This window comes from Diceros bicornis, chromosome 13 (genome assembly GCF_020826845.1).
Source record: "Diceros bicornis minor isolate mBicDic1 chromosome 13, mDicBic1.mat.cur, whole genome shotgun sequence".
Classification (NCBI taxonomy): Eukaryota; Metazoa; Chordata; class Mammalia; order Perissodactyla; family Rhinocerotidae; genus Diceros; species Diceros bicornis.
Window position 1 is genome coordinate 48,217,707 of NC_080752.1, and position 18,763 is coordinate 48,236,469.

The 18,763-nt window shown below is 47.7% G+C and overlaps 1 protein-coding gene across 2 annotated transcripts in view; it reads right to left on the reverse strand.

The window, feature by feature from the left end:
* CSMD2 (CUB and Sushi multiple domains 2) overlaps positions 1-18,763 on the reverse strand; it is a 606,380-nt gene that overhangs the window by 199,235 nt on the left and 388,382 nt on the right. For both annotated transcript variants that reach the window (XM_058553610.1, XM_058553609.1), the window contains exons 16-21: positions 15,361-15,499; positions 14,167-14,354; positions 13,244-13,432; positions 12,922-13,038; positions 4,907-5,122; positions 3,295-3,483 (exon numbers count right to left, since the gene is read on the reverse strand). In XM_058553610.1, coding sequence (XP_058409593.1) covers positions 3,295-3,483; positions 4,907-5,122; positions 12,922-13,038; positions 13,244-13,432; positions 14,167-14,354; positions 15,361-15,499 — 1,038 coding nt within the window. The remainder of the gene's footprint in view (positions 1-3,294; positions 3,484-4,906; positions 5,123-12,921; positions 13,039-13,243; positions 13,433-14,166; positions 14,355-15,360; positions 15,500-18,763) is intronic.

Sequence of the window (18,763 nt, forward strand, 5' to 3'; positions counted from 1 at the left end):
CACACATCATTTCTTTCCAGCTAGAGAGGGGCATGTGATGCAGTGGGATGAATATGGCTTTAGACTCTGAACCTCAGTCTCTTCATCTGCCTTCATTTGGACAAGAATAGCCTCCATATAAGACTATAAAGAATAAATGTTTGAGATTTTATGATAAAATAGGTGAACACACGGGGAATGGTTAGCACATAGTAGGCCCTCAACAAGTGTTATTCCTCCTTTCTCTCCCCATCCATCTATGTGGCTTACCTGCTTCCATCTGGAGCCCTAACTGCCCATTCTCTGGGAGTGGCAGACAGCTCCAGAAGTTTCTTGGGAAGCCTGCATTAGCTGTCTGACATGCACAGCACCCTCACTGTCCCTGATGCCTCTTGCCCTCTGCTTAGTTCCCAAAAGTTGGCTTCTCTTAAACTTGGGCTTTGGCTTATTATTGGACCCCTGCCTGGCCCTGGTTTCCTGCACAAGAGCCATATGCCCACCTCTGCCCCAGAATGACCCTCTCCCCTTTCCCACATGCCCAACACCTTGATGAGGAGGGAAACAGGGCTGACAGCTTCCTATGGGGCCAGTCCTCGGTGAATCACCAGGTCCTGACCCCCTGCCAGGGCCTTTGTCACCAGGGAGGGAAGAGGAGGGTAGAGGGACAAGGAGCTTGCTTCTGGGAGAGTTTCCAAAGGAACAGGGGAGGTGAGCAGATGCACCGAAAAGCCCAACACAAGAATAAGTGGAAACAAATAAATGCTCCAGAGAAACCAACAGTCATCTGCACAGGAAAGTGCTGCTGCTGATTCAGGCATCTGTGACTTCTGTTGTCCCCATCTGAAGAGGTCTCATTAAGGGCAGGGGCTGTGTCTCATCCTTCAGTCTGGGGCACTGGAGGCAGAGGGTCAGGTCTTCTCCATCACACTGGGGCTCCCAATGACTAAGCCATGTCTCCTGCTGCAGCCTGGGTCCTCTGGGGTTAGGGCTGTCTTTTCCACATCAAATTCGGGGGCCTCTGAAGTCAGGGGCTGTGTCACCCCATCACACCATGAATTAGAGCCTAGGGCTGTTCATCTCCTCCTCAGCTGGGAATGTTCCTGGTAACACTGTGTGGGCTAAGTCATCCAATCTACACCTACAGTGCATGTGGCAAATGGGAGCACCCCCTGGGTGGGCACTCCCATGGCGCCTCCAGCCCGAGGCTCTGTTGCAGGGCTGGTGGTAATTAGATGTGATTATAATTGCCGTGCGTTATTAATAACACACGAAACCGAAGACAAATGTAATAATGAAAATATTGCGAGGTGTCATGAACAAATAGTAATTGGAATAGTAAATTAAAGAATGAGTTTATGTAATGAGATCAGTGAGGCAAGAGCCTGAGGAGTGTGTGCATCTGTGGTCCCGGATGATCCCATTCAAGAAAAATTTCCCCCCAGAACCACCCGGCTGAGGACATTTTCCCAGAGAAGAAAAGAGCTGTTAGCAGCCAGAAAGAAATTAACCCCACACAGGAGGGGTTGAATGTGTGTCTGAATACCAGGTTAGGGTGGGTGGGTGCACTGGGTGATGGTTACAGGAGAAAGGATAAACTTTGGGATTATGTAACCGGTCGAAAAATGGAATTCTGCATCTATTTGTCTCAGCGTTTCCTCCCTGAGGCTGTAGAAGGTCATTGGTTATCCATAAACAACAGTCAAGCAGCTATTGGCAAAATCACGACAATCATATGGCTCCTCCTGGTTTACGGAAACCATGTCATCGAGTCGAGAACAAAGCCCGTGAGTTGGATGTTATCTTGATTTTACAAATGAGGAAGCTGGGGCTGAGGGGGTTTGGAGGCACCCCCAAGATCTAACAGTTGATAAGTGGCAGAGCAGAGACCTGATCTCGGGCCTGTGTGACTGTGCAGCCCGAACCCAGCCAGCCTGCTGACAACCACCCTCTGCAGAGCCCCCGGGCTCCACGGAGCTGACTCAGGCAAGGCCGACCTCAAGACACGGGCCCCAATTTCAGCCGGTGCAGTGCAGCTTTTATGTTTGCTATATCGGAGTGCTATGTGTTATTTCACTTTAAGGACGAGTTCCATGGCTAACAGCGAGCATGGTACGGACTCCACGAATCCTACCTGGCTTTCATCTGGCCCTGCATTGCAAGTATGGAGCAAGCAGAGTCATGAAGCTTTTAAACGAGGGACAGCCAGCAGTTATCCCTGCTCCCTGGGATGTCACTGTCCTTCTCTCCACCCTCCCGGCCTGGAGCTCTGAGCAGCCTTCTTTAGAGCTCTGGCAAGGAGGCAGGCAGAGCCTTGGGTCAGAGGGCTCCTGCTTCCAACTCCCACAGCTACCTCTCCATCTACGTTTCTCCCTGCCGCTGGCTCCAGCCCGGTCTCGGAGCTGTTCCTCAAACACTGAGCATCCTCACAGCTCAGGGCCTTTCCTCCTTCCCAGATGTCTGAGCGATTAGCTCCTTGAATTCCTTCAGATCTCTGCTAAAACGTCACCTCATCAGAGAAGCCTTTCCTGACCACTCTTTATAAAAGAGCAACTCTAGCTCTAGCACTTTCTAAGCTTGAAAATTTAAGCTTGGCTTAATCTTTCTCTGTAACCCTCAAAACTGCCTGACACAATACATATCTATGTGTTTACAGCCTGTCTCCCCCAACTTGAATGTGAGCCCACGAGTGGGGACACTTTCTCTGCTTTGTTCACCTTTGTATCCCCAGCACCTAGAAGTGTGCCTGACATCAACGGTGCTCCGTAAATGAACGCAACTCTTGCTTTCCTCTCCCCTCCTTAGCTGAATGAATGAAGTCTTTCTTGGGATTCTCAAAAGCTAGCACCCTCATTGGACTAGTAAAATCACTCCTCTCATCTACCATATTGGGACTCTCCATGGGCAAAGGTCACACCTCCTTCCTATAGGTCCACTCGGTGCCCCTCCACCCCAACCGATTTCTCTGCAAGAGGCATCCTTAAGCCATGGGAATGTGTGTTAAGTGTGGGAGGTAAAAGTATGGAAGTCAATTTCATTTGAGCGCCTACTGTGGATCCACTTTGCGAAGGTCAATTCAGGCTATAGAACAGCCCGTGAAGCAGGTATTGCCATCCCTATTGTACAGATAAGGAGGCTGGAGCGGGAGGGTGTTAGGCCACCCACCCGAGGTCCCACTGCAGGTGAGTGTGTGCTAAGACAGGTCTCCTTCAACCCAGGCCTGCTGGCCACTTGGCCTGTGGGGTCCACTACCTCACCAATTGACTAAGTCTGGCCCACCCCGTTAGTGAAGCAAAATGAAAGCACGTGACCACCTACCAACACACCTTGGCAGAGGCGAACTCCACAGGCGCCGTCTGCCCCCCAGGCACGTGATGCGGGCCGTGCCCTCCAGACGGTACCCGGGGAAGCAGGAGAAGGTCAAGGTGTCCCCTACACCGAACTGCAAGCCCTTCCGGATGCTGTAGGCTGGGACCTCGGGCTCCTCGCAGGGCTCCAAGTCATATTCTGGAAGGGCAGCAGGAGAGCCGGAGTCAGAGACAGAGGATGGGAATGCACAGACAGACACATCAGGGAGAAAAAAGTCAGAGATAAAGACGGACGGAGGGACAGAACACACACACACTGATCCACTGAAGGCAAAGAGAAAAGAAGAGAGAGCCCGAGAGGAACAGAGGCAGTGAGGTGAGGAATGGGCCACGCTGTGCTTTGGGGGTCTGAATGGCTCCCTGCTATGAGCAGTGGGAGAGGGGCACAGCCTTTCTGGAGATGTGCTTCCCGGGAGTGTTTACGAGGTTCCTCATGACTTGACCCTTCCCTCCTCCGTCCCTTCATCTCCACATTAACCCCGAGCCTTAGGGCTCGCAGACTCTCCTGCCTCTCTCTCCCTACGCACCGAACCAGATCAACTCAATCAGCCTGTTTCTAGAGAGTCATACTCTTCAGAGAGTAGGACCCAGCCGAGGGCAACGTATATTGGGAAAAAGAATCCAAATGTCTTGGTAATGCTGGCACTTGAGGCAGATGGCAAGCATGACGGGGTGGCATTTATGGCCAGGGACCTGCCTGGTACCTCCAGTGATAGCACAGAAGTGACTATCCCTCACTGGACAAGGTCCCCCAGGGCTCTGTGTGGTGAGGAGAAGGTGCGTCTCTCTCAGACGGGATGAGGCACCCCAGCTGGATGTGTCCCATTGGCCAGGCCAGCCCAGGCACATGGCAGGTGGCTTCTGCTGGAGGGACAGCATGGGGCTGAGCTGGGCTGTGTCCCAGTTCCTAGAGGCCAGATATCTCTTGCCCATCCTGGGGGATCCATCTGATATCTCTGCTCTTGGCTGAGCGGGGGGACCCTGGGGACAATGGGATAGGAGGGCTGTGGGGGGGACTCAGCCCTAGAGGAGAGAAGGGTCCTCTTTTCTCCCTGAATAGCAAATTAAAGAGCTTTCTTTTTAGGATTCCTAAACACAGAGATAAATCTCTATTACTGCTAAATTAGCATTGATGAAGAAGCCCCCAAATGAGACTGAAACACTCTAATATGATAATTTCAAACCCTCTTCCTTTTTTAAATTGCTGGGGTCGTGAAATAGTGGAAGTGGAATCAAGAGAAGAATCTGGAATAACTAGGGCAGGAAGGGACTTCTGTGTGGTCCTCTAGTTCAACCAGTTGGGTAGGTCACGTTTGCAGTGAATCCTAAACACCTTCAGAGAAAGAGATGCCCCAACAAACCTACTAACTCCTTCCAAGCCCATTATAGTTAAGTTCATCCTTGTGTCTAACCCAAGTATCTTTTGCTGCAGCAGTGAGGTCACTCTCCCAAAGACTGGAGAGTGGATCAATATCCATATGCTAGGAAGACCAGAGACTGGCAGCAGAGAGCGAGACAGAACGCTTTGCGGTTTCTTCCCTCGAAGGACTCACGTGCTTTACCTGAGAAGGTGATGTTGAATCCTTCATAGGACATGGAGAAATCGGAAACGAAGCGGACCTGGGCGGTGAAGTTGCCGTAGAGTCCAGCGCTGACGGGGGCTGGCAACCGCGAGCCGGTCAGCTGCCTCAGGGGCTGGGCGAAGCTGCCGTTCTCGGTGATGAGGAGGTAGTCATGGCCACTCTCCAGGTGGAAGGTGTGGAAAGTAAAGAACACACCTGCCAAGAGACCAGAGGAACAGGGTGACGACGGCGAGAAGGCTGAAGCAGCCCGGCTGCAAGGTGAGATCTGTACAAACATTTCCACTTGGTAAATGTCTGTGGGTGTGCAGAAGCACAAGCATGCATTGATGAGTATGCACGGGCGAGCCTGAATGAACCCGAACACGCCACTGCCCACAGGTCCGGTCAGGGAGGAGGACACCACTTTACAATTGTCAAAATTTGAAAGGGAGATTTACGGCTAGTTCTAGGGGAATGCTTCATAGCCTTTCTTTCACTCATTTATTCATTCATTCTACAAGCATTTGTGTATTTGTTGAGTGCTCCTTACGGGCTAGGATCCAGGGCTAGGTAGGTGCAAGGGGATATACAAGACATGAAACAAAGAGCTACAGCACAGAGTGATGAATGCTACAGCGAACGCGATCAGAGTGCCATGGGGCAGAATGGAAGCAGTCTGCAGCAGGAAGAGGGGAGTGTGGGATGGCCTCACTAAGGGGTGCGCATTCGATTTGGGCCTTAAAAGGACGCATGAGAATTAACCAGGTGGGAGGGGAAAGGGCGTCCCAGGCAGGGGACAGCGTGTGTAAAGGGACAGAGGTGCTACAGATTCCACGGCTTGGGGGGCCGTACGGTATGGCTGGACACACTCAGCAGGAAAAATCTGGAACAGAGGCTGGAAAAGTAGGCTGGGCTAAGACGGACATCTTTCTGGAGGCAATGAGAAGCCATTCTACCCAGAGTGGATCAGATATCAGATCTAGCAAGATGTTGGTGGCTGTGAAGATGAAGTGGAGAGAGAGGAGGCAGAGAGAACTGTTAGAACAAGGGTGACCATGCACTGGACGAGAGAGGATGGGGGCTGGCAGAGGGCGCAAGAGCAGGAAGCAGACACGAGACCTCAGGGAGGGAGAGACCTCAGGGCGAGAGAGACCTGAGGGAGGGAGAGTAGACAGAGGCAGAGGCAATGATGCAAAGGGGAAATGAAAGGATGACTGGGAGCATCTTGACCTGAACGGCAGCGAAGTCTTTTGTGACCAGGGGTAGGACATATAGGAGGAAGAGGCACAGGTGGTGGAAGGGTAATGGACTGAGCTTTGAACGCCCTGTGTTTGCAGCATCCAAGCAGTGATCGCTAGTGGGCAACTGGGAGTGTAGAGTTAGAGTTGAGGATTAAGGTCGGACCGCAGAGGTAGATCTGGGAGCCGCCAGCAAAGAGGTGCTATTGGAGGCCACAAGCATGGCGTGCTGGAGGAGAGGGTGAGAGTCAGAGAAGGGGCAGGAGGGAAGCCTGGGGAGGAGAGGCATTAAGCAGGAGACAGCGGGAAGGAGGAGCTGGGGGAGCCGGATGGGCGCCACCAGAGAGGTGGAAAAAGGGAGCAGAGCGCTCCACTGAAGGGGAAGGGGTTCAGGGCACTAAATAAAAACATAACATGCATTAACATTTTGAGGACTAAATGTGTGTGTGTCACCGTCCTACGTGTTTAGTTGCTCTGTACTCGGCACATATCAATTGGAAGGGAAGATATGAAAGCGCGTTTAATCCTGCCAATAACCCCATGACGTGGGTACAATTACTCTCATCTCCGCTGTACACCCGAGGAAACTGAGATGCACAGAGATCAAGGCACTTGTCCAAGGTCCCCCAGCCAGTGGGTGGTAGAGGTGGGCAAGAAACTGCTCCATGAGCTGCTTCTCACACTGCAGGGAGAGAGCAGGTAGTAAGAGCGGCCAGGTGGTGAGTGGGGCAGGTGGTGAGAAAGGTGTGGAGTGGCCAGATCTTAACATCCAAAGCAACTCTTGAACTTGTCCGGATGGCAGTTGTGTTTGGGTGGACATACGTGTAAATGCACGTCCACCCACAAGTGGGTGTGCCCACGGGAATATACGCTGTGGATGTGCGAGGGCAGGAACTTGGGTCGACTAGGAGGGCTGGACCCACCTGCCACGGACGAGCAGCATGGGCATCACCTGGGAGCTTGTTAGAAATGCAGAATCTTGGCCTCCACTGCAGACCTTCTGAATCACAATCTGCATGCTAACAAGAGCCCCAAGAGATTTGTGGGCACATAAAAGTTGAGAAACACTTCTCTAGATAATTACTGACACGTTTTTGATAGATGATGGTTGGATCCAAGCTCTTAGTGCTAAAGCATTTTAGCTGTTTTCATACTCTTGCCTCTCTGTTGATAGAAGCTGGTGATTCAGGTGTATTTGGATGCTATGGGTGGGGGTTGGGGGAACAGAAGAAGTGATGGGACCAGGGATGCAGCTTGTCAGCGTCCTGTGCCCAGGCAACTGAGATGCATCCATTTACCTATTTGCTCAAAGAAACAATCCTAAGCACTGAGAAAGATCGCCCAGGTTAGTGGAGGAGACAGACACACAGATAGTGAGAATCCAGAGTAGGGGCACACCAGAAGAGTGGGCAACTATGACTCGAGGGTTGGGAAGGCTTCACAGGGGTCACAATCCTTGCCATGAGGGGTTGTGAGCGTGCTTAGGGACTCACGGGTACGTGTGCATGTATCCTATACTCCTGACACACACACATGTCTGCAAACAAGACAACGGTTCTCCATCTACAGAGCTTGGGAACAAGCTGGGTGGAATGTACGTCCTTTCCCTCCTAGTTGGAACACGGGGTTGGCTGGAGAGTGGGTCAGACACAGTAACGGGCGGAAATGAAGGTGACTAAGCACGATGCTTTGCACTCTATTCTTCTAGCATGTAAATACAGCTCTCCAAAGGAGTAAACATTTGGCTGGCATTCTAAGGATGAGTAAACAATGGAGATGAACCCCCTGGGTTTCCCAGCTGTGCCGATTGCTTGGGGCTCTTTTGGCCATTGTAAGAAAATGAAGACATTGTCACAGAAATAGAGAGGCCTCGTGTTGGAGTCTGAATCCAGATTTTGTGTGACAGATGCACACACAAACGAATATTTCACTGGAGTGAACCACGTGGAATCATACGAAGGACACCAACACCACGCCAGAGCAGAAAGAGCAGGGGGAAGGCGAGGGCTTTGGAGGGAGACAGAGCTGGGTCAAAAGCCCATCTACCAGCTGAAGGGTCTGGGCCAAGGTTGCTCAGCACAGCCTATGTGAGAGTTTCCCCATCTCTGAGATGTGAATGACGGTATCTCCCTCACAGGTGGCATTTCGTCCTGGAAGTGAGGAACAATTGGGCTAGCAGGTGCAGAGCGCACAGCACAGTGCCTGCACATAGCAGGTGTCCCCTTGCCCTGCTCATCTCACTCCCAGGCAGACTTGTGGGTTTTATAAAAGATGTCAGTGCTGGGTCTCAGCAAGGGCACATTCTCTGGACTCCTGAATTGGCTGTTCCCTTGGGCTCAGCGTATGGCAAGCTGAACAATTCTGAATTTCCCAGAGTTTTGAGTTCTCCTGCCTGTTAGGGAGTAATCAGAGTCAGCAGCCTAATAAGTCTCTTAACCTCAGATGCTTTTTTTTTTTTAATTGAGGTAGCACTGATTTATAACACTGTATACATTTCAGGTGTATATCATTATATTTCCCTTTCTGTATAGACTACATGGTATTCTCCACCAAAAGTCTAGTTTCCATCTGTCAGCATACACATGTGCCTCTTTACCCCTTTCGCCCTCTCCCCACCCCCTTCCCCTCTGGTAACTACCAATCTGTTCTCCATATCTATGTGTTTGTTTATCTTCCACAAATGAGTGAAATCATATGACATTTATCTTTCTCTGTCTGACTTATTTTGCTTAGCACAATACCCTCAAGGTCCATGCACGTTGTCGCAAATGGTAAGATTTCATCTTTTTTATGGCTGAGTAGTATTCCATTGTATATATACACCACATCTTCTTTATCCATTCATCTGTTGATGGGCACTTAGGTTGTTTCCAGGTCTTGGTTATTGTGACTAATGCTGCAATGAACACAGGAATGCATATACCTTTTGAATTAGTGTTTTTGTGTTCTTGGGATAAATACCTGGAAGTAGAATAGCTGCATCATATGGTAGGAATGTAAATTGGTACAGCCACTACGGAAAGCAACATGGAGATACTCTTACAAGCAGAGACCGAGGGGTGCCCTCCGGAGGAGGGTCTCGGTTCAGTTTCATTCAATTCACGTAAACATTTCCTGAGTTCCTTATGTACTAGGCGTAGAGCCAGAAGCTGGGAAACTGCAGGAAACAAGGCAGACACGTCTCTCCAAGAGCTTAGAGCCTGTCGTGGATGCAGATGATGAAAACGCAAGTTCTGTATAGGCGGTCAAGTCTGGGGTTGGGAAGGTCCAGGATCCTGTGGGGGCCCACAGGAGGGAAGCCCAACCAGACCCAGAGCTGGAGGGGTGGGGGATTGGGAAGGCTCACTAGAAGAAGTGAGTTCAGAGGGATGAAGAGCTGGTTACACAAGAGGAAGGGTGGAGATGCTACAGGGAGAGGAAGGTTCCGGAGAGAAGAAAATGGTCCCGACGTGCAAAGCTCTAGAGGACAAAGGAAGCCTGGGAAGTTCTAGGAACTGCAAGAAGCTCCGTGTAGCCAGAATTTAGTGTTTAGAGGGCTCAGAATGAGGCTGAGAAAGGTAAGCAAAGGCTCTAGGGCCATGTTACCTATTTTACAATTTGGGGCTCTATGCTAAGGATCAATATAGACAAGAAACAAGACAGAACTTTAATAAACAAGAAGCCTTTAAATGGTTCTAAGGAAGAAGTGACCTGGTCTTACCTCAGCAACCTCTTGTTGATGCTCTGCCTGGAACACCCATCATCCTGGATAATTCCTGTTCATCACTGAAGACTGGCTTAAGTCTCAACTCTAGGACACCAGCTTAACCCTTGGGCTGGCCTCTGGATGTTCCCCCACTTCTCTCTGCTCTATCCCAGCATCGGCCATGGTGTACTGAGAGATCCCTTTAGGCTGTCTATCTCTACCAATAGACTATAAACCTCTTGAAGGTAGGCAACAGCAGAGTGGCTTGTTCCACCGTTTTCCTAGCACCCAGAGTAAGTGCAAGTATAAAATAAGCTTTTGTTAAATATTTGTTGAACTGCATCGACTTCTAGGCAAAGACACACATAGAAAGGCATAGAGAAACATACACCCCTATATCACAGATGCCCAGACACAGAAAAAATCGTGAATATAGGCGGTTAGTCTCTTAGTGATCACGAGGGGCTGCCTTTCTTTCTCTCTTGATGCCAGAGTGGCTTCTGGCTCCTGCAATGGCCAACTCTGGACCAGGCTTGGCAGAAACAGCTCTGCAGGATGAACAAGGACACTGCTCCGATCCCTCCTCTCCTCAGGAACAGTACTGTGGGGAGAAGGGGACAACTCTGGCCTCACCCTGACTGTCTGGAGAGCTCTGCCTTACCCAAGAAACTCCAGGCCATCCTTATCCCAGCCAGGCCAGGCCTATTAATGGCAAAAGTGACAGCGCTTAGGTACATGTGCTGGGACTATAAGTGACTTTTCTTTCAAATTTTCTTTTTTAATACAAGTAATATACTTTACATGTAATAAATGTTTATTGCTTAGAATTAGAAAAAAGTGAAAAGATGAAAAATAGACACAACTAGTATTAACATCTTGGGGTATATCTTTTCAGACTATTTTCTATGCACATATCCTTGTTTATTTTTTATAAACTGAATATAATCTTTTAACAAACTTCCTTTTTTTTAACATAACAATGTATTGCAACTACCTCTATAGGTCTTCAAATGTTCTTTCCATTATTCTTTTTAGTGGCTGTATAGTATTTCATTATACGGCTGTACCACATGTTTATTTAACATTTCTTTATTGATGGACATTTGAATAGTTACTAATAAGCTGTTTTAGGAGACATCCTTGTCGCTAAATCTTGATGGACAGTTTTAATTATTTTCTTCAGATAAATTCCAAAAAGTGGAATTGCTGGGTCCAAAGGCACGTATATCTTTAATGCTTTTGGTTCACATCATGGAATCACCCTCTGGAAAGTGTGAACCATTTCACATAATGTCAGCATCAGAGAAGAGTATTCATGTCTCCACACCGTCCCCTACACTGTTACTATTTCTTTGCTGACTTGAAAAGGGAAATGGTATTTCATTACTGGTTGAATGTGTATTTCTTTAATTATTAGCAGGGTCAATGTCGTTTCATGTCTATTTCCTCTATAATGAAGCATTAGTTTATGGTTTTGTTCATTTTACAGGCCTGTAAACCAGGCATATTTTTCTTAAATGCATCAAGTTGGAAATTCCTAGTTGATTATATGTGTTGCAAATATTTCTGTCCATTTACTATTTAAACCATTTTTGGCTTTGTTTTTACAAAAATCCATTCAAATTTTATTTAATCAAATCTAACACTCTCTGTTTTTATGCTCTTAGTGTTTCATGCTCTTAGTGTCTTATGTTTCTGCTCTTAGTGTTATTCTGTAAAGTATGTCCCCACTGAGGTTAGATTTTCATGTTCTTCTAGTATTAGAATTTATGTCATTAAATGTATGAGGTATGATTTGCTTTTTTCTTTTTTTCCAAAAATTTAAGCCCACTGTTTTAAAACCATTTATTAAATAATCCATCCTCTCTTCAATGGATTGGGAATGACATTTTAATTACATAGTCCAGACTGTCTCTCTGTCATACACATACACACACGAGTGTGCCTATGCATGTATGTACACACAAACTCACACACACTCACACATACACACAGAAATCTATTTCCGGACCTTAATTCTCCCCCAATGATTTACCACAGTGTTAAAATTATTTTAGCCCATAGCTATATTTTAATATCTGGAAGGGTTATTCTTCCTGTTAAATTTTTTCTTTTACCTTTTCTACATGTTAATTCTTCTAGATCAGAAGTTCTTATTTAAGGGCATGCATCAGAATTACTAGTGAAGTGTCCTAAAAACAACATAGATGCCTGGATTCCACCTCCAATGTAAAAAAATCCAAATCTCGAGGGTGGAGTCGAAGCGTCAGTATTTGCCAAAGTGTAGAGGGGTTAAGAGCCCTGGCTCTAGATGGACTTCGGAGTAAGCTTCTGAGGGTAGCGGCCATATCAACCTGGTTACTGCTTATTCCCAGCCCCAGGGTCTGCCACGTAGGTGCCATTCAATCAATTGTTTGTTGAATGAAAGAGTATAGTAATTAATGTTTATTTGTAACCAGCACTCTTACTTTGAACTTGGACTCCCAAAGATCATGTATGTTAGGGAAGTTGAGGCAACAGTCCAGCTAATGAGGAATATGAAAACATGTAGTCTGAGGAACAGTTGAGTTATGTGAGAAGAGGGTTGTTGCTCCCAATATCTGAAGGGTAGATGTGAGGAAGAGGGAGCAGATGTATCCTATGTTCTTCCAGAACACAGTACAAGGAAAAAAGCTTCAGGGACACCTTATAGGCTGTTATGAGGGGTCAGATCTATCAAAAATGATAGTAGGTGTCCATTTGTTGAATGGGTTGGCCGTCTCCCCACCACTGGGGGTGTTTAGACAGAGGTGTGTCACCATCTTTTGGGGAGCAATTAGAGAAGATCCCTGCATTAAATAGGATTTGAGAGCTGGGAATCTCTAAGATCTCTTCTAGATTGGAGATTTCAGAGTCTTAAAAATATTTATTGAATGAGTTCTGTGACTCAAGGAAATGGGAAAGTACTGGGAGTTTTCTTGTTGGTGAGAAAAATTCAGACTAAGTCTAGAGGTCACCAAATAGGGAGATCCCCATTGAGGTCACCCTGACCTGGCAACTTAGGGCCCTGACCATGTCACATCCCAATACCTGCTATGGGTCTAAACACTCACCCTTGCCGTGTGATGTTTCGATGATCCAGGTGCAGTTCAAGTTGTTGGGGTAGAAGTCAGGGAACCCTGGTGACAAGATGGTCCCACTGGAACCTTGAATGAAGCCACCACAGAGTGCTACAGAAGGAGTGAAGAGGGCAGTGAAAGACTGAGTGGCCCAGTGAGCTCCCCTCACAATCCTCCTGGAAGCCCATCCCCTGTCTTCTCTCAGACTCCCGATGCTCACTGACAGGAGGGAGAGTTCAGCGCCCCTTCCAGCTCATGGTTTTTCACGGCAGGAAAGGAATCCTCTACTTTAGCGCACCCTTATGGTGTGTCTTACCTTCACAGCTGGGCAGGGCCCGGCTCCACTGGAAGTTGGGCTCACACTCTAGGGGCTCCCCGTCACTTAATGTGTAGCCCGAGTCACAGCTGAAGGTCACCAGAGCGCCCACGTAGAAGTCATTCCCATGACGCTGCCCATTTACAGGGATCCCTGGATCCAGACAGTGGTCTGACTGCAGTGTTATAGCTGGAAAAGAGAGCCCAACATCACCATAAAGGGACTCACAAAGAGAGAGAGGAGGGCGCCCTGATTTATAGAAGGCTGAAGTTGCCCATTACCCACTCATCAAATGTGGCTATCAATATCCGCTGAGAGGGTATTTGAAGATCTATCTGTCAGAGAAAACAAGTTGGCTCAATCACTCACTTGTTCGTTCATTCATTCATTCATTCATCATAAGTTGAGTGTCCACTACAGCTTAGACACCATGCTAAGGGTTAGGGATGCAAGCATGAGCAAGAAAATAACCCTGTCCTCATGGTGCTCTCAACCACAACTTTCTATATTGGTCTGCAAAGAATTGACGTGACATCTTCTTTAAATCGAGGCACCAGCAATGAATGCAGGTGATGAGAGAAGGTGAGAGCGAGCAGGAGATGCCATCTCACTTCAACTTCAGGATCTGTCTCCAGAGTGCCCAGCACAGTGGTACCCAACCATCTGCATGCAGAAGAAGCCTTGCGGTGTGCACACGAGGACCCAGTGTACAGGTCACCAGCTTTCATTGTTTCTAAAGGTTTAGCTCTAAGCTCCCGTGAGCTCTGAGGGATGCTGAGGGCAAGGGAGCACCTCCCGAGGAGCACAGCCTAACTGAGAAAGACATGGGGACGGGCCCGAGCTGGGGCCTACTGTGGAGCACCGTCCTGCATCCTTTCACCCACCAGGCCAACCCTGTCACCTGCCTCCCTGTCAAGACTCACTCTCATAGCGCAGCTGGAATCCGATGTCCGAGTGGCTCTTGTCGGTAGAGAAGAGGAGGTAGAGGTAGTTGCTGGTGCTGATGAGGAACTGGGGGACTTGGGTCCCATGATAAACCCCGATCAAGGGCGCTGAGTACGTCCGTCCATCTCGCACCTCCAGAGTATCATAGTTGACCTCGGTTTTAAATCTGCCAAAGACGGGAATGCAGACTTCTTGAGAAACCCAAGGCTTACTAATTTGCAAATGACAGAAGGCCCTGCTTGACCCAGGGCTTCAGGACAACCAGATTTGGCAGGCTGGGATATTTTAATATGATTTGCACACATTCACTAGTGATGGGGACCTTCTCTAGTGTTATGAACCCTCCTCCTCCTCCTCCTCCTGTGCCTGGACGCAGCTCTCTCAGTACTCTCTGTCCTTGGACCATGACCCATCTTAAGAGGCCAAATGACTGGCCTCATGGGGGTCAGAATGTTCTAGGCCAGGGATCAGCAAACTACAGCCCCAGGGCCAAATCTGGTCTACAGCTTGTTTTGTATGACCTAAGAGCTAAGAATGATTTTTACATTTATAAAGGGATATTTTATTTACCAAAAAAAAAAAAAAAGCAAAGAATATGCACCAGATATCCACAGGTGGCTCACAAAACCCAAAATATTTACTATCCAGCCCTTCACAGAAAAGTCTGTGGATTGCTGTTCTAGGCCATGAATGCTTTGTCTAGGAGAAGTTTGTGTTCATATTTGGGTGGCTACCTTCCCCACCCAAGGGGCATAACATGGGGTGGGAGCTAGCAGTGGGGCATGAGCAGGATTTGGGTCAGAGGTCAGGAGGCCCAGCTTCCCATCCTGTAAATGTCAGGGTTATGCTCCTCAGATGCGAATGCCTGCTTTACCATCTGATGGTGTCGACCTGCCTATTCTCTTTCCTTGGGGGTGAGGAGATAGAAGGGCTCTGACATACCAAGTGATACCTCGAGATTCTCCTCACATAGTCCCCTAAACAGCACAAACCCCCCTACTAAGGTGGAACCAAGGCCAAGGGCAAAGCCAGTGCGGTCTGTCCCCACCCAGGGCAGTGTGCTCCAGTGTCCTGTGACCTTGCTGCCATTTCAGCATCGGTGCTGGTCCCCCGCCCACACCACTCGGCAGAGATCACCCCTCACCCCTACCCCCCGGCTGTGGTTACAGCACCTGTCGAAGGTGATTTTGATGGGGTAGCCCGGCTGGGCTTCAATCACCCAGGCACAGCTCAGGGCATCCTTGTAGAAGCCAGGCCAGCCCGGAGAGAGGATGGTGCCACTGGGCGAAGTCAGATGACCACCGCAGGGAGCTGGGGGGATAGAAGGGAGAGAAGCAGTTTTCTTGGGGGGACAAACGAATGAATAAACAAAAAACCTCTCTATAAAATGTGTCTGCTCACAAGTATTGTTTTTGTTTTTATGGAAAATCATATCAGCTCTATAAATGGTGAGTTCTATCTATTGGGACCTATATGGATGTGACCAGTTACATGATTTGGAGTTTTATTAAAGGCCAGAGGGGAGAAATGAAAAGAATCCTTTAAACAAAGTCCTTTGCTATTCTAGAAGAGCTGAAGAACAGCCGATATGTGGGTCGCGCTGGTTTTTCCTTTGTTCCTCACTCAATTGCCAGGCCTGCGACAGAGACACAGACCCAGCCCACCTCCTCACATCCAGCCCTGGTGCCCTGGCGCTGGAGTGTGGGCAGAGCCTCAGCCTCAAAGAACCCGCACTCCCCGCTCCCCTGGGAGCTCCATAAGGGCAGGGACCATATTATTTGTCTACACAACTCGGAATCCCCAGCAGTTAGCCTAGTGCTTGGCACACAGATGTCCCTCAGTGATTACTGCTCAAATGAATAAATGAATGGATGGAAGGACGAATGAATGCAGTCCACGGCAGGTACCTCCACAAGACACTGGGTGGTCCGGGCCCACCTCCTGGCTGGCTCTGATCTTGCCAAGCCTGTTATCTCAGTCCTTACTCTTTGCCCATTCTTCCCATCCCTTAGCTTCCCATTCTCACCACAACCTTCCCACTCCTGCCTCTTCCTGCAACCAGACCCCTGGCCCCTGTGGTGGTCATTAGAGCTAATCCAGTGCTCCTCCTTCAGGGCACACGGTTGGATTTCAATGCCCATCCCTTTTGAAGTTATGCAAGACCATGTGACCGCCTTGACCGATAAAATAGAGCAGAACTGATGCATGTCACGTCTGTGTGGAGACTTTTAAGTACCAGTGCAAGATTTGCAAAGTCTCCTGCCTCAATGACTGTGGAGGCAAGTGTCAACACGGAGGTCCCATCAGCCTGGGCTTTTAAGTGACTCGGAGGAGCAGAGTCCCTGATGACTCGTATTAAACATGTAGCTTGAGTAGTCCGTGTGAGATATAAACTCCTGTTTCTAAGCCACTGAGATTTGGGGTTGTGTGTTTATACTGTCTAACCAAGGCCACCCTGACTGACACACCTCCCTCCCCAGTCATGAAGATGAGGACGCTGATAACAACCACCACCAGTGCTGCTGTGGCCGTCACCACCACTGTCACAGACTGCGAGCCCACTCATGTCAGGCGTTTAGCTTCACAGAGATGGTCATGTTCACTCTTCCCAAGACACAAACCCTGGGAACGTGGTGCTGTTATTTTCTCCATTGTACAGTTGAGAAAGCTGAGGCTTATGGAGTTAAGTAACTAGCCCTGGGATAGCAAGTAGTAGAGCCTGGATTCCGACCCAGGAAGCAGCATAAGTCCAGAGATCTTAAGCTAAGCAGCCTCCCAGGTTTAAAGGAACCCCTGCTTCCTTTGGACTCCCTTACGATGGAGCTACCAGATGCCAAAAGTGCCCTGACAGGGTGGGGAGGGGGATAAAGAACTACATAGCACATCTATCTGCAAATTTTTGTAAATTTCTCTAGGTAATCAGTTTCATAAAATATAGCCAAATGTACCACACCTTTCCTCTCTCAATTCTATAAATTTCTTCAAAATACCTAAATTTATTGTCAAGCATTCTTAACAGAAAGTTATATTAAGGAGTTTAATTAACAAAGAAGATAACAAAAATAAGAATAGGAATAATGATAATGATACTGGAAATTCATACTGATGGCTTACGGCTCTAACTGCTTTGTATGTATTCTCTCATTTAAAGGCACACAACAGGAAACCATCAACAAAACGAAAAGACAACCTAACAATTGGAGAAGATATTTGCAAACCATACATCTGATAAGGGGTTAATCTCAAAAATATATAAAGAACTCATGCATCTCAACAAGATAAAAACTAACAACCCAATTGAAAAATGGGCAAAAGACCTGAACAGATATTTCACCAAAGAAAATATACAGATGGCCAACAGGCACATGAAAAGATGTTCAGCATCATTAATTATCAGGGAAATGCAAATCAAAACTACAGAATGGCTATAATTAACAAGATAGGAAACAAGTGTTGGAGAGGATGTGGAGAGAAGGGAACTCTCATTCACTGCTGGTGGGAGTGCAAACTCGTGCAGCCACTAAGGAAAACAGTATGGAGATTCCTCAAAAAATTAAGGATAGAACTACCATACGATCCAGCTAGTCCACTGCTGGGTATTTATCCAAAGAACACGAAAACACCAATGCGTAAAGATACATCCACCCCTCTGTTCGTTGCAGCGTTATTCACAATAGCCAAGATGTGGAAGCAACCTAAGTGCCCATCAAGGGAAGAATGGAGAAAGAAGATGTGGTATACTACTCATGAAATCCAGCCATTTGTGACAACATGGATGGACATTGAGGGTATTATGCAAAGTGAAGTAAGTCAGAGGGAGAAGGTCAAATACCGTATATGATCACACTCATTAAGTAGTAGATAATGACAACAACAAACAAACACATAGAGACAGAGATTGGTTTGGTGGTTACCAGAGGGGAAGGGGGGAGGGAGGAGGGCGAAAGGGATAATTAGGTACATGTGTGAGGTGATGGATTGTAATTAGTATTTGGATGGTGAACATGAGAACATGATGTAATCCATGCAGAAATAGAAGTATAATGATGTACACCCGAAATTTATACAGTGTTATAAACCAATGTTACCACAATGAACCAAAAAAAAAAAAAATAATAATAATAAAGGCACGCAACATTTATGAAGTTATTATCCCCATTTTACAGAGGAGAAAACTAAGGCTAAGTAGGCTAAGAGACTAGATCAAGAACTAATGAAGTTAGAGCTGAGTTTTAACCTCAAGACTTCTCCAAATCCCCCTGCAGCACGTGATTGTACTAGAACCACGGCTGACAGTAATGAGCTACAGGTATTGTGAGCTTAGTCCAAGTCAGGGCTTACCACAGATGATCCTTGTGACAACTGCAACACTAAAAGGCAGATTCTATTATTATCCTCATTTTATAGGTGGAGATTATTACCCCATTTTCAGTAAGGAGAAACCAAGTCATTCCATAGCATCTACATCAAACATTGAGAAAGTAAATTGCATACGGGTTTTGTCACTTCCTGGGTAACCCCGGTTTTCAAAACCCATCCATGCATCTCAGTTAAACTAATGCTTTCCTCTATTTC